This window comes from Pristiophorus japonicus, chromosome 9, assembly GCF_044704955.1.
Source record: "Pristiophorus japonicus isolate sPriJap1 chromosome 9, sPriJap1.hap1, whole genome shotgun sequence".
Taxonomy (NCBI): Eukaryota; Metazoa; Chordata; class Chondrichthyes; family Pristiophoridae; genus Pristiophorus; species Pristiophorus japonicus.
In genome coordinates, this window is record NC_091985.1 from 100454656 (window position 1) to 100471263 (window position 16608).

The window sequence follows — 16608 nt, forward strand, 5'->3', positions numbered from 1 at the left end:
CCATTAAAGCAAGTTGCAAAAATGACTCCAACTTCATCTATATAATATAGTTTAGTTTGTTGCTTTCAGGTCAAAAGAGAATATTTTAGCTGAACCACAGTGGAGTTTTAAACTGGTTTGTTCCATACTAGGTTTCAGATTTGTAAAATCAGGCTGTATTTTGTCCCCGAGAGAATATAGAATTGACAGTGAACAGTGGCGCATTTGACTGTGCTACGGACATACCCCATAATGGAAATGGGTTGACAGCACAAAACTCTCCTTAATTATTTGGCACTAAAATGGTAGTCTCACTCAGATCACAAGGATAGCCGGTACAAGTAGAACATTCACATCATGTAAAAGGGGTAACTGTCTGAGGTAGAAGTTAAAGCATATTGCTGAAGTATGAAGGGGGCTTTCATTTTTATCTGATCCAAGTGTTGCTTGATGCTGACACTAGGACATAGAAGTATCGTAGTAAACTATCACATTCCCTTGTGTGGGAATTCCTCACTTTGTTTGGGGGGGGGGGGGGGGGGAAAAGAGAAAAAAGTCACAGAAATTAAACCTGCAATTATCAACAATACTATTTACAAAACAATACTATTTACCAAGTAGATCAGGCTGTTTACTTAAAGTCACAGTTTTAATTTGTCCCACTCTGATTTATTTATATTTACTTCAGTAGAAATAAAACTTAACAGCTGGAAGTGGAAGAACATGAGAAAATGATGTCATTTACAAAATCTAGTTTAGTAAGTCACCTGTTCAATGAATGAGTAGGGGACAAACTAAGTCATTAGAATCATAGAAATTTACAGCACGGAAGGAGGCCATTTCAGCCCATCGTGTCTGTGCCAGCCAACAAAGAGCTATCCAGCCTAATCCCACTTTCCAGCTCTTGGTCCGTAGCCCTGTAGATTACGGCACTTCAAGTGCACATTCAAGTACTTTTTGAATGTGGTGAGGGTTTCTACCTCTACCATCCTTTCAGTGAGTTCCAGACCCCACCACCCACTGGGTGAAGAAATTTCCCCTCAGATCCCTCTAAACCTCCTACCAATTACTTGAAATCTGTGCCCCCTGGTTGTTGACCTCTCTGCTAAGGGAAATAGTTCTGTACTATCCATTCTATCTCGGCCCTTCATAATTTTATACATCTCAATGTGGTCTCCCCTCAGCCTCCTCTGTTCCAAAGAAAACAATCCCAGCCTATCCAATCTTTTCTCATAGCTAAAGTTCTCCAGTCCAGGCAACATGCTCTGTAACCTCTCTAGTGCAATCACATCTTTCCTGTAATGTGACCAAAACTGCATGCAGTACTCTAGCTGTGGCCTAACTAGTGTTTTATGCAGTTCAAGCATAACCTCCCTGCTCTGGTATTCTACGCCTTGGCTAATAAAGGCAAGTATTCCATATGCCTTCTTAACCACCTTATCTATCTGGCCTGCTACCTTCAGAGGTCTATGGACATGCACTCCAAGGTTCCTTTGTTCCTATACACTTTTCAGTGTTGTACCATTTAATGTGTATTCCCTTGCTTTGTTAGACCTCCCCAAATGCATTACCTCACACTTCTCGAGACTGAATTCCATTTGCCATTGTTCTGCCCATCTGACCAGTTCATTGACATCTTCCTGCAGTCTACAGCTTTCTTCTTCATTATCAACCACACAGCCGATTTTAGTATCATCTGCAAACTTCATAATCATACTCCCTACATTCAAGTCTAAATCAGTGATATAAACTTATAGACCATTTGTCTTACTTCTGTTCTGGGTAAACTTCTAAATAATGGTGGATGAAATCAGTCAACACATAGAAAGGTAGGGACTAATCATAGACTGCCAGAAGGACATAGTTGAGTGCAACGTGCAAACAGTGACAGATGTAGTTCAAGGCAAAGATATGGGAAATTGTAGATTTTGCAAAAGAGAACAGCAAAAGCAAATATATCCTGCATGTTTCTTAGAGTGGAGAAATCTAGGGATGTAGATTTAAAAAAAATGGTAGGTCAGGTAAAAACGGCCATAAAATGCAAATGGAAAATCTAGGTTTTATACATAGGGGCATTGAATATAACAGCAGGTAAGTGATGTGGAATTTGTACAAGACTTTGGTTAGGTCATAGTTGGAGCTTTGAGTGCATTTCCGAGTTCCCCGTTATAAAAAGGATATTACTGCCATGGAAAGAGTCCAATGAAGATTCACTAGAATGATACCTGGAATCAGAGGTAGTAGTTAAGAAAACAGAGTAAGCGGGAGCTTTTTTCACTAGAACAGAGAATGCTAGGAGGATTCAAGAGATTTTCAAAATTAAGAAAGGTTGTGAAAGAGTAAGTAGTACAAGATTATTTCCACTGCTTGGCAAGATCAGTGACTAAGGAACATAAACACAAGATCAAAACTACAAGAATGAAGGTGGAAGGTTAGAAGAATGCTTTTTCCTCAGGGAACATTATTAGAATGCTTTGCCACAAACAGTTACTGAGGCAGGGGGTTTATCATTTAAAAAAGGAATTAGATAAGTATTTCAAAAGAAAGAATATTTAAAAAAGGTACAGGAAAAGAGAAGGGTAAAGGGATTATACTAGAAAGCCTCAGCTGAAGAATCAGCACTGAGCCAACATGGTCTCCTTCTGTACTGTAATTCCTGATATAAATAGTCATTTCTGACATCGCATTATTCAAATAGAAAAACAGACTGACCAAAAAGACTGAAGACCAAATACTTCCGTTAATTATATAAACGACTAATATTGCATCAAGTAAACAATTACATGGAAGCCCAAATGGTTTACTGCTCCATTTCTACTAAGAGTTTGAACCCAGAGTGGCTGAACAGGGAGTTGAGCAAGTTCAACCAGTTTTGGACCCAGGATTCTGGATAGATATTAGTGCAGTGCTTTGAAGGGGAGAGAATAAACAAACATGGACTGCATTTCTCTCTCTCTCTCTCGCTCTCTCCTTATTTGGGCTGTACCCCCTGTCAGCTGTTCAAAAATCACCATCTTACAATGGACAGAGAGTGTTCATCGCCCACACCATCCTGCTGTCTTTATGGTAGATTATACTGGTTGACAAGTAAATTTTCAGTTGAGATAACTGGCAATTAGCAAGTAAAAACAAAGAGGTTAAGATGTACATTTTATGCAGCACCAAAAACAAAATGTTTAAAAACGATATCTCAGAAGACTCACCTCTCTGACTAAGAGCTGTGGTGGCAGTGAAACTGAAAATACAAGACTGTGAAAATGATAACCAGCAGAGTCCACTTTACCACATACCTGAAAACAAACACAAATTTTCCATTCACAACAACAGATTTAAAACAATGAAAACTGTAAAATACAGCTACTTTTTTCCATCAATGAATCACTTTAATGAAAGAAGCTACTCCAGATTGACTGCACCTGCTTTACAGCCAGACAACCTGACAGGGGAGTAACCATGACTCCAACGTGGTTCTCCTATGCTTTTTGGAAATAGGAGGTGGGTGGGGTGGCTTGACCCATCCACCTCCACGGAGGTGTGTGGGGTTGCTGACCCATCCACCTCCATGGCACGAACCTGGTATTGCAGTACTTCCAGGAACGGTGCTTGGGCTCTAGGCCTTTTGGCTAAGAGCATTAGCGCAGGGTGATCCTTGATGTGTGCAAGGTGACCTCTGGCGTTTGTGATCTGACAAAGAATTGGAAAGATTGGCTACGAAAAATTTAAGGTTGTGTACACTAAAAATTTAATTTGTTCTTGCTTCCCTTTTCCTCAGTACTGACTCATTATAGAATTCACATTTCCATTATTATACATATATTTGTACAAGTAATTTTACCAATGTGGTCTAGTCAACAAAGGTATGTAATGATTCGTAAAGAATAAAGGTTTAATTTTTGCTGCTCGTTGCTATCAGTTAAGCAGATGGAGCATGCTGGGGGCTGATGCCAAGTCAAGCAGCATCGTTTACACAACCAGATTCAGAAATACCCTGAAGGTAATGGTCCCAAATCAGGCCATCAGTCATTGTGTGGCCAGGTTAAAAAAAAACTTATAAATAATTGTGTTTTCTACAAATTAGATACAGGGACGGGTATTCGTCCAGGGAGCATTTACACAAACTTGGGCTTGATCTTCTGCAGAACCGTATCCTGGAGTTTTTCTTTAATAGCTATGTGTCACATTACATAGAAACCAAGTGATGGGAATTAGGCAGGCAATTTTGCAGAGGTGGAAGTATGCAGTCTTTGGGAGGGAAAGGATTTGGGGTCCGAAACTAAACTCGGGGTCAAAAGGATATCATAGTTGCCAATAGTCTGGTTGAGCCTGAGAAAGTAGCCAGGGAGGGGGGGATAGAATCAGTCGCCAGGGAGGGGGGGGATAGAATCAGTCGCCGGGGAGGGGGGGGAATAGAATCAGTCGCCGGGGAGGGGAGGATAGAATCAGTCGCCGGGGAGGGGAGGGATAGAATCAGTCGCCGGGGAGGGGGGGGGGATAGAATCAGTCGCCGGGGAGGGGAGGGATAGAATCAGTCGCCGGGGAGGGGGGGGGGATAGAATCAGTCGCCGGGGAGGGGAGGATAGAATCAGTCGCCGGGGAGGGGGGGGGGATAGAATCAGTCGCCGGGGAGGGGAGGATAGAATCAGTCGCCGGGGAGGGGAGGATAGAATCAGTCGCCGGGGAGGGGGGGGGGATAGAATCAGTCGCCGGGGAGGGGAGGATAGAATCAGTCGCCGGGGAGGGGAGGATAGAATCAGTCGCCGGGGAGGGGAGGATAGAATCAGTCGCCGGGGAGGGGGGGGATAGAATCAGTCGCCAGGGAGGGGGGGATAGAATCAGTCGCCGGGGAGGGGGGGGGGATAGAATCAGTCGCCGGGGAGGGGAGGATAGAATCAGTCGCCGGGGAGGGGGGGGGGATAGAATCAGTCGCCGGGGAGGGGAGGATAGAATCAGTCGCCGGGGAGGGGGGGGGAATAGAATCAGTCGCCGGGGAGGGGGGGATAGAATCAGTCGCCGGGGAGGGGGGGGATAGAATCAGTCGCCAGGGAGGGGGGGATAGAATCAGTCGCCAGGGAGGGGGGGGATAGAATCAGTCGCCAGGGAGGGGGGGGATAGAATCAGTCGCCAGGGAGGGGGGGGATAGAATCAGTCGCCAGGGAGGGGGGGGATAGAATCAGTCGCCAGGGAGGGGGGGATAGAATCAGTCGCCAGGGAGGGGGGGGATAGAATCAGTCGCCAGGGAGGGGGGGGATAGAATCAGTCGCCAGGGAGGGGGGGGATAGAATCAGTCGCCAGGGAGGGGGGGGATAGAATCAGTCGCCAGGGAGGGGGGGGGATAGAATCAGTCGCCAGGGAGGGGGGGGATAGAATCAGTCGCCAGGGAGGGGGGGGATAGAATCAGTCGCCAGGGAGGGGGGGGGATAGAATCAGTCGCCAGGGAGGGGGGGGGATAGAATCAGTCGCCAGGGAGGGGGGGGGATAGAATCAGTCGCCAGGGAGGGGGGGGGGATAGAATCAGTCGCCAGGGAGGGGGGGGGGATAGAATCAGTCGCCAGGGAGGGGGGGGATAGAATCAGTCGCCAGGGAGGGGGGGGATAGAATCAGTCGCCAGGGAGGGGGGGGGATAGAATCAGTCGCCAGGGAGGGGGGGGGGGATAGAATCAGTCGCCAGGGAGGGGGGGGGGATAGAATCAGTCGCCAGGGAGGGGGGGGATAGAATCAGTAGCCATGGAAGGGGGTTTTTAGAGACGATGCTTTTAGCCTTCCCAATGTTGAGCTGGAGAAAGTTATGGCTTCAGACAAGCAGTCTAACAGCATAGGATCAGTCAAGGGAGCTAGTGGAGAGGCACAGCCAAATGCCCACTGTATAAATATAGAAGCTTTTTAAAAAAGGAGGGAGAGAGAAAACAGGGAATTATAGACCGGTCAGCCTGACATCGGTAGTGAGTAAAATGATGGAATCAATTATTAAGGATGTCATAGCAGTGCATTTGGAAAGAGGTGACATGATAGGTCCAAGTCAGCATGGATTTGTGAAAGGGAAATCATGTTTGACAAACCTTCTGGAATTTTTTGAGGATGTTTCCAGTAGAGTGGACAAGGGAGAACCAGTTGATGTGGTATATTTGGACTTTCAGAAGGCTTTCGACAAGGTCCCACACAAGAGATTAATGTGCAAAGTTAAAGCACATGGGATTGGGGGTAGTGTGCTGACATGGATTGAGAACTGGTTGTCAGACAGGAAGCAAAGAGTAGGAGTAAATGGGTACTTTTCAGAATGGCAGGCAGTGACTAGTGGGGTACCGCAAGGTTCTGTGCTGGGGCCCCAGCTGTTTACACTGTACATTAATGATTTAGACGAGGGGATTAAATGTAGTATCTCCAAATTTGCAGATGACACTAAGTTGGGTTGCAGTGTGAGCTGCGAGGAGGATGCTATGAGGCTGCAGAGCGACTTGGATAGGTTAGGTGAGTGGGCAAATGCATGGCAGATGAAGTATAATGTGGATAAATGTGAGGTTATCCACTTTGGTGGTAAAAACAGAGAGACAGACTATTATCTGAATGGTGACAGATTAGGAAAAGGGGAGGTGCAACGAGACCTGGGTGTCATGGTACATCAGTCATTGAAGGTTGGCATGCAGGTACAGCAGGCGGTTAAGAAAGCAAATGGCATGTTGGCCTTCATAGCGAGGGGATTTGAGTACAGGGGCAGGGAGGTGTTGCTACAGTTGTACAGGGCCTTGGTGAGGCCACACCTGGAGTATTGTGTACAGTTTTGGTCTCCTAACCTGAGGAAGGACATTCTTGCTATTGAGGGAGTGCAGCAGACTGATTCCCGGGATGGCGGGACTGACCTATCAAGAAAGACTGAATCAACTGGGCTTGTATTCACTGGAGTTCAGAAGAATGAGAGGGGACCTCATAGAAACGTTTAAAATTCTGATGGGGTTAGACAGGTTAGATGCAGGAAGAATGTTCCCAATGTTGGGGAAGTCCAGAACCAGGGGACACAGTCTAAGGATAAGGGGTAAGCCATTTAGGACCGAGATGAGGAGAAACTTCTTCACTCAGAGTGGTGAACATGTGGAATTCTCTACCACAGAAAGTTGTTGAGGCCAATTCACTAAATATATTCAAAAAGTAGTTAGATGAAGTCCTTACTACTAGGGGGATCAAGGGGTATGGCGAGAAAGCAGGAATGGGGTACTGAAGTTGCATGTTCAGCCATGAACTCATTGAATGGCGGTGCAGGCTAGAAGGGCCGAATGGCCTACACCTGCACCAATTTTCTATGTTTCTATGTTTCTAAGCTTGCCCCAGGCCTGCGGATCCGGATACCAAGGGGCAGTAGATTGATGAGGAAGAGGGTGGGGCTTCCAATGGTGACAGTGCAGGGAAGGGAAGAGAATTCAGGCTTGCAATACACTGCTTAGGTTTGGATAGGTGGGAAGGGTACCACAAAGCTCAATGATGGGAGAGACACACTGGAGAACAGTGGTACTGTGGAGAGAACAATTATAAAGCACCATAGAAATTGGTGAGAAAAAAGTAATAAAGTAGTTTTAAAGGGGAAAGATTGTGTCTATCGAAAGGAGACAATATACAATGTCAGTTAGCATAAGGGCCAAGAAGTGGAGTTAGGTAGTCAGGAGTGAAGTGGGAATAGGGTCAAAAGAAGTGCGTCTTGGACAGGACATGCTGAGAGAGGACATTGTGCAATGGGGAGAAGTTGCAAAGCGATAGGGGTTCAGAATTAAAATGGGTGGGAAACAAGAGAGGTGGGAAGGGGAAGATGTAGCAAAAGCTGTTGCAGAAATAGTTTCAATCTTAATGATGAAGGTCCTTGCATGTAATGCGACCAGGGGTTTAAAAAATAGTAAAGTAGCAAAAATCCTCAGACAGGATTTTTATAATAATTAGTGATGAGGATTGTGTAATAGGGTCAGCAAGTGATAATAGATCAAATGATACATTTTGGTAAAAGTTATCCATGGTCCTAAGTACAGATAAATATAAACAGTGTTTGATCACCATCAGTTATCGGGAATTCTCACTTTAAATCTCTCAGTAAAAAATAATGCTCAGCTGATACTAGTATTATCCACTGCTGATATTAATTAGACAAGGTCCGTTATTTTCAGAAGTCCAGAACACAAGTCAGACACTTAACAGCAATTTGCTTTGCCTATTAGAGACCATTTTGTTGGCTTTCAACAAAAATATTTCACCATTAAAATTCATACTACTCATAATGGCATAAATAGTTCCTGGAGAGTAGGGAGTTTCACAACCAGTATATGTGAAGGTCAATTACACAATGGAGCCAGGTATAATTTGTTTCCCCAAATGGATTGATGCACACATAACAAGTGTGTGTAATAACCATACCGCAACACTTGTGCCAACTTACACAGTTGTACTATCAAAGAAGTAAATACTTTTGACAGAATTGTCACTCAACAAGTGCAGTGAATTTAATGGATTCTGCTATTGACATGCAAATTCAAGGCAATGGCACATCAGGTAGCTGTTTTGATTAAATACTGATTATAGATCTGAATTAAAAGTGCAGGAACATATACTATGACTTTAAACACATGACAATACTATTTTGCAATGGAAAAGGAATTGGAAAAAAAAGAAGATTTTGTGTTTAAAATTTAATTGATTAGCAGTTACACGTTGTCCATCAGTACAAGCTTCAAAAGGTACAGTAAAAATGACCTCTTAAGCCTAGAAAACTACCACTTTAAAATCAGATCACTTGCTAGTGGATTAAAATTTTCAAAGGGAACTGAATTTGAATTGTGGAAGAACCATTCAGAAACTGAATATTTCTCAAGAGTGCAAGTGAGGAGTCTCTCTCACTTAGGATCGCTTAGACAGGTTCGGTGAGTGGGCAAATGCATGGCAGATGCAGTATAATGTGGATAAGTGTGAGGTTATCCATTTTGGTGGCAAAAACAGGAAGGCAGATTATTTGAATGGTGACAGATTAATAAAAGGGGAGGTGCAATGAGACCTGGGTATCATGGTACATCAGTCATTGAAAGTAGGCATGCAGCTACAGCAGGCAGTAAAGAAAGCAAATGGCATGTTGGCCTTCATAGCAAGAGGATTTGAATATTGGAGCAGGGAGGTCTTGCTGCAGTTGTACAGGGCCTTGGTGAGACCACACCTTGAGAATGGTGTGCAGTTTTGGTCTCCTAATCTGAGGAAGGACATTCTTGCTATTGAGGGAGTGCAGTGAAGATTCATCAGACTGATTCCTGGGATGGCAGGACTGACATATCAAGATTGGATTGACTAGGCTTATATTCACTGGAATTTAGAAGAATGAGAGGGGATCTCATAGAAGCATATAAAATTCTGACGGGATTGGACAGGTTAGATGCAGGAAGAATGTTTCCGATGTTGGGGAAGTCCAGAACCAGGAGTCACAGTCTAAGGATAAGGGGTAAGCCATTTAGGACCGAGATGAGAAGAAACTTTTTCACCCAGAGAATTGTGAATCTGTGGAATTCTCTACCACAGAAAGTTGTTGAGTCCAGTTCATTGGATATATTCAAAAAGAAGTTAGATGTGGCCCTTACGGCTAAATGGATCAAGTGGTATGGAGAGAAGGCAGGAGTGGAGTACTGAAGTTGCATGATCAGCCATGATCAGATTGAATGGTGATGCAGGCTCAAAGGGCCGAATGGCCTACTCCTGCACCTATTTTTTATGTTTCTTCCAATGCAGCGCAGATGAGGTGGATGTAATGATTGAACTTAAGACTGATGAAGGGAATAATTTAACCTGGAAGGTTCTGCATTGTATGGCAAATTGTCATGCTTTCAAATCATACAGACTACAGGGGTCAAATCCTCTGGCTGGGGTCTGTGGTTCCCAATGCTTTCTTATCTGTGCTCAACCTTGGTAAGACTCTTCTAGCATCAACGATCATGGAACCAAGATATTACAGTTTGTGTGTCCTGATTCAGCTCAGCCACACACTCGAGGTTGCAAGTGCAAACCTTTTTACATTAAGCAGTTTTGTTTGATGGTGAATTTTGTGCTCAAGTGAAGGAGGCTTGCATTTTTCCACTTTGGGAACCCAGTGTCCAACAAAATATGAAATACTGCTCCCTCTGCTCTGCCTCAATCCAAACCTAGAAAAGAATCTCCAAGTCACCAGTGTGAATTTTTCACCTTTCACACCAGCCGTCCTTACAGCTTCATCAATGTAGCAATGCTTTTGTCCCAGAGATGAAGAGAGAGATCTAGAATGCTTGTATGCAGCACAGAAAGATGACTGTGATCCTAAATCAAGCTCAGTTTGCAAGAATTACAAGGCACGGCACTAACCCATTGAGTCAGCCAGCCTTCCATCACTCAACCCATGTAATGCAGCATGTGGCTTTCCTTTTAAACCCTGATAAACTTACCCATCCCACAATTTGTCAATGAATATACCATTTCAGCTTGCCACTGGCACATGCGAACAGATGGTTATCCATTATAGTCTATATGTCACTGAATAAATGATTAGTACAAGTTTTCAGGGTGCAATGTGTCCTTGCTATCTAATCTAATGCAGCTATTTGAAAAATTCTTTAGCTCTAATTATTTAGGAAGAAGAAAATCATCAAAGATTAATCACTGTAAAATCTGAAAAACCATCTCACTAAGATTTGCTGCACTGATCAATCACACCCAAGTGCCTATACTGCGAATCTAAAGTAACATTTAGCTAAGTAATCAGGACATAATATTAACTGGTATATTTTAATGTAGAAAATCAATAATCATTTATCATCCAATACTCTCAAATGTAGTAAGTCCACTAAAGACAGAAAAGTAGACAAAAACAAACAAGACACTGAATTAATGCATGATCTTGGCTTTCTGAAACATTAAAATTCTTCGCTAATTAGTATAATTTATGACTTAACTAGTCATGCAAAACCTGAACTGTAATTATCAGCATCTTACATCTGAAAAGGTTTGTAACAGGTCATGGCTTAATTTATGCAACAGAGCTTTGGCTAAAGCATCAAACATTTTACCTTTTTCACAAAATCTTTTTCACATAGGTCTTGTAGAACACCCAAACACAGTGTGCAAGTTCGGAACCCGCCATCGGGAAGCACACCTTCACTCAATGGCACTTTTGGTGCTTCATTTTGGTCTGAATCCGTATCATTCTTCTTGGAATCCTGCAATCGGATTTTCTTACAAGGTGGTTGATTATTTTCCACTGCTTCAGATTCACATTTATCATCATTCAAGAACTTGTGGAGCTCGGTGAACAATTCCTGAAACACAATTCCTAAGTTTAAAAAGTTCCCGTTTGTGACTGTTTATTTGTAGAACTTGGAAAAACAGTTTCTTTTCAAATTTACAATATCACAATTTGATCACTGGAACATTAACTATCACTGGAAAATGTTGTAATAGTGAAGATTAAATATTCTCAATAAACATGGCCAAGGTGTGTCGAATGTGTGGGACCACAAAGTGTTAAATTGTTCACAGTGGCATGATATCAGGGTTATACATGGGTTTGATCGGTTTTATATTTAAAAGCCATTCCACACTACTGTGGGAGATGCTGAACTGATGGGATGGCATGGATGGGGGTGTGGAAGAAGAAATAAATGAATATATTTTTGTTTGCCATTTGCTGGCTGGACAAGATTAGCATTGGTAGAATCTATCAACAGAGGAGCTGAATGGCTTTATAAAGGAAGGGGAGAGGCGGGGAGCTAGTGAGAAGAAATATCAAAAGAGGGGAGGGGAAACCAACATTAACCCTTAGAATAACAGTAAAATTAGCAAGATTGTATTAATACATCGTAAGTTAGGAATGCCCCAGTAGTTCATCTGGCAAATGTACTGTCACAGAAATGTTTTTTTGTCCATCTAAGTGGTTGTCTCTTTAAATCCAGCCACACTACATAAGGACTTCGAAGCCAGCTGCAGTTTAAAAAAAACATTTCGCAGACTGTTGCGAGGTTTACGAACTGCACTCTCTCTGGGGGAAGAGTGATCATAACATGTTAAAATTTCAAGTTCAGTTTGACTGTGAGAAACTTGGGTCTCAAACTCGTGTCCTGAACTTTAATAAAGACAATTACAAAGCCATGAAGGCAGAGTTGGCTAAAGTGGACTGGAAAAATAGATTAAAGGGTAAGACGGTAAATAAGCAGTGGCAGACAGTTAAGGAGATATTTCATAACTCTCAGCAAAAATATATTCCAGTGAGAGAGAAAGACTCAGAGAAAGACGAATCATCCGTAGCTAACTAAGGAAGTACAGGATGGTATCAAATTGAAAACAAAGGCACACAATGTTGCGAAGATTAGTGGTAGGCTGGAGGATTGGGAAATTTTTAGAAACCAGCAAAGGACGACTAAAAGTTGGGAAGATAGATTATGAGTAAACTAGCAAGAAATATAAAAAGACAGCAAGAGCTTCTACAGGTATATAAAAAGGAAGAGAGTAGCTAAAGTAAATGTTGGTCCCATCGAGGATGAGACAAGGGAATTAATAATGGGAAACAGGGAAACGGCAGAGACTTTGAACAAATATTTTGTATCGGTCTTCACGGTAGAAGAAACTAAAAGCATCTCAATAATAGATAATCAAGGGGCTATGGGGGGGGGGGGGAGGGACTTAAAACAATCACTAGAGAAAAAGTACTCGGCAAACTAATGGAAATAAAGGTGGACAAGTCCCCTAGACCTAATGACCTACATCTTAGAGTCTTAAAAGAAGTGGCTGCAGAGATAGTGCATGCATTGGTTGTAATCTACCAAAATTCCCTGGATTCTGAAGAGGTCCCAGCAGATTGGAATACTTTAGTAAAATATTCTAGCTGGTCTAGGAAAAGAATACAGTCTTAATTGCTGAATGCAAACTATTTAAGAAAGGAGGGAGACAGAAAGCAGGAAACTATAGACCAGTTAGCCTAACATCTGTCATTGAGAAAATGCTGGAGTCCATTATTAAGGAAGTAGTAGCAGGACATTTAGAAAATCATAATACAGTCAAGCAGAGTCAGCATGGTTTTATGAAAGGGAAATCATGTTTGATAAATTTGCTAGAGTTCTTTGAGGATGTAACAAGCAGGGTGGATAAGGGGGAACCAGTAGATGTCCTGTGTTTGAATTTCCAGAAGGCATTCGATAAGGTGCCACATAAAAGGTTACTGCACAAGATAAGAGCTCATGGGATTGGGAGTAATATATTAGCATGGTTAGAAGATTGGCGAACTAACAGAAAACAGAGAGTCGGGATAAATGGGTCATTTTCAGGTTGGCAAACTGTAACGAGTGGGGTGCCACAGGAATCAGTGCTGGAGCCTCAATTATTTACAATTTATATTAATGACTTGGATGGAGGGACCGAGTGTAATGTAGCCAAATTTGCTGATGTGGGAAAGCAAGTTGTGAGGAGAACACAAAGAATCTGCAACGGAATATAGATAGTCTAAGTGAGTGGGCAAAAATTTGGCAGATGGAGTATAATCTGGAAAAATGTGAGGTTATCCACTTTGGTAGGAAAAATAAAAAAGCTAATTATTTTTTTAAATATGGAGAGATTACAAAATGTTGCGGTACAGAAGGATCTGGGGGTCCTTGTACATGAAACACAAAAAGTTAGCATGCAGGTACAGCAAGTAATTAGGAAGGCAAATGGAATGTTGGCCTTTATTGCAAGGGGGATGGAGTATAAAAGTAGGGAAGTCCTACTACAATTGTACAGAGCGTTGGTGAGGCCACACCTGGAGTACTGCGTACAGTTTTGGTCTCCTTATTTAAGGAGGGATATACTTGCTTTGGAGGCATTTCGGAGAAGGTTCACTTGGTTGATTCCAGAGATGAAGGGGTTGTCTTACGAAGAAAGGTTGAGCAGGTTGGGCCTATACTCATTGGAGTTTAGAAGAATGAGAGGTGACCTTATTGAAACATATAAGATTATGAGGGGGCTTGACAGGGTAGATGTTTCTCCTCATGGGGGACTCTAGAACTAGGGGGCATTGTTTCAGAATAAGGGGTCACCCATTTAAAACGGAGATGAGGAGGAATTTCTTCTCTCAGAGGGTCGTGAATCTGTGGAATTCTCTACCCCAGAGAGCGGTGGAGGCTGGGTCATTGAGTATAATTAAGCTGGAGATAGACAGATTTTTGAACAATAAGGGAGTCAAGGGTTATGGGGAGCAGGGAGGGAAGTGGAGTTGAGGCCAAGATCAGATCAGCCATGATCTTATTGAATGGCGGAGCAGGCTCGAGGGGCCAAATGGCCTACCCCTGCTCCTATTTCTTATGTTCTTTCCAAACGAGGGCCCAATCTACTTTTGAAATACAGAACTTGTAATTTGCTCAGTTAAATGTTGCCAAGTATTTTTTACTCCAGTGTCAATTATGAACATCCAAACAAGTCATGTCAATACAGTATGCAAGTGGCTGGCTCTGTTCATTGAGCAGGGTCACAAGATAGTAGAACTGATTGAAATCTGAAAAGATAAGATGAATAGATAACTTCCATCGTCAGAAAAGATGAAAAGCATAGGGGTATGTATCTAAAAGTTGTCTATAAAATAGCATAGCGTTAGATTGCAACTAATTTTGAGAGAGGATTTCTATTGTAAATGCATAATTGTATTATATCACTGTTTGATTATTCCCTTGTTCATTGTTAAATAAATTCACTTAACGACCTGGAAGTCCTGGTTGGCTGCTTTCCGCGGGCGATCGTCTAAAAAAAAAAAAGGGGAAAAAGATGCGCACTTACCAGAACCTGCTGCGCCCACGAGCGATCCCGGTCCTGAGGCCTCCAGTCACTGCGCGTCACAGCACGTGCACGTCGGGACGCCAGAGCTGGAGCTGCAGTCCCATGGCTCTGGGCAGCCAATCCAGGTAAAGTATTTTCTCATTCATAATAATGGGAGTTCCCATTATGATGATTTGGGGGGGGGGGGGGGTTCTCAAACACCCACTAATAAAAAATACAACACTTATTTAACATTAATTTAAATTAAAATTATTTATGTCTTATAAAAAAAATATTTTTCCGATTAAAAAAAGTTTTTTTTTAAATTATGGTTTAAAATAAACTTACCGTAGTGGGGAAGGTTTTTGACAATAAAATGTGTTTTTTAAATTTTATTTTATGATGTTTTTGTGTGTTTTAAAACTTACACCTGTAAAAGTAAGCTACGCGCCTGCTTTTATCAGGCGCAAGAGTTTTCAGGACATTTGCTGGGCAAGATATGGGTAAATACCGTAATCTTGCCCTTGCAAATGTCCTTGCTCCCGAGATACGCAGGATCTGTCAAGCCAGAAACTTGACAGATCAGAAAAGCCGGTTTTCAGCACATGCACATTGTGCACTGAAAACCGGCTTTTGCGATGCCTTCCCAGGTCCGTACACACTCCGTACGGGCCCGGGGAGGCCGGGATTTCTGGGCCAATCTGTTAGTGATGTTGATTGAGGGATAAATATTGGCCAGGAGACAGGGGATAACACCCTTGCTCTTTTTCAAAATAGTGCCATGGGATCTTATACGTCTACCCGGCCTCAGTTTCATCTCATCTGAAAGACGGCACCTCAGACAGTTCAGCACTCTCTCAGCACTACACTGTCAGCGTAGATCTCTGTGCTCAAGTCTCTGGAGTGAGACTTGAACCCACAACTTACCGACTCAGAGACAAGAGTACTCCCCACTGAGTCATGGCTGACACTGTGGAGAGAGAAAAATTCCCGTATCTTAAAAATAATTACCACACCAGGTTTTCTGTTCATGATCCAAAGTCTGAAACTGAAAGCTTACCTAGATCTCATTGTTAGGAGAGACACACTCAAATGTATGGAGAGGTGTGATTCACCCACCAAAGTGACATAAAAGCTGGAATAGTCAAGGGTACAAACAACACAGAAATGTCATGTGCATCACCTGGTCTGGCACTGATCCTTAGACCAGGAGGTTCTGAGCTGAAATATCTGATTCTGACCACACCCAACCAGCTCCGTTGGTCGGGTCACATCGTCCGCATGCACGACACGACACTCCCTAAGCAAGCGCTCTACTCGGAACTCCTATGCAGCAAGTGAGCACCAGGGGGCAGAGGAAACGTTTCAAGGACACCCTCAAAGCTTCCATAATAAAGTGCAACATCCCCACCGCCACCTGGGAATCCCTGGCCCAAGAACGCCCAAAGTGGAGGAAGAGCATCCGGGAGGGCGCTGAACACCTCTAGTCTCGTTGCCGAGAGCATGCAGAAAGCAAGCGCAGACAGAAGGAGCGTGCGACAAACCAGACTCCCCACCCACCCTTTCCTTCAACCACTGTCTGCCCCACCTGTGACAGAGACTGTAATTCCCGCACGGACTGTACAGTCACCTGAGAACTCACTTTTAGTGCGGAAGTCTTCCTCGATTTTGAGGGACTGCCGATGATGATGATGATGATGATGATGATTTCACCTGGGGTGCAGCATCCAAGCGCAACTGACCTGATTGTAAGGTATCATTAGATAGCAAAGATTGTGTGGGGAAACTAAACATTTACAAATTGATTTATGTTTTTAATGACACTGCTAGTGTGAAGTGATGAAAGACATCTTCACAGCTGACATGATGCCA

The 16608-nt window shown here is 43.1% G+C and overlaps 1 protein-coding gene across 4 annotated transcripts in view; it reads right to left on the bottom strand.

The window, feature by feature from the left end:
• Nucleotides 1–16608, bottom strand: part of pus10 (pseudouridine synthase 10) — a 143314-nt gene that overhangs the window by 106503 nt on the left and 20203 nt on the right. For all 4 annotated transcript variants that reach the window (XM_070889624.1, XM_070889623.1, XM_070889625.1 and 1 more), the window contains exons 3-4: nucleotides 11028–11276; nucleotides 3183–3269 (exon numbers count right to left, since the gene is read on the bottom strand). In XM_070889624.1, coding sequence (XP_070745725.1) covers nucleotides 3183–3269; nucleotides 11028–11276 — 336 coding nt within the window. The remainder of the gene's footprint in view (nucleotides 1–3182; nucleotides 3270–11027; nucleotides 11277–16608) is intronic.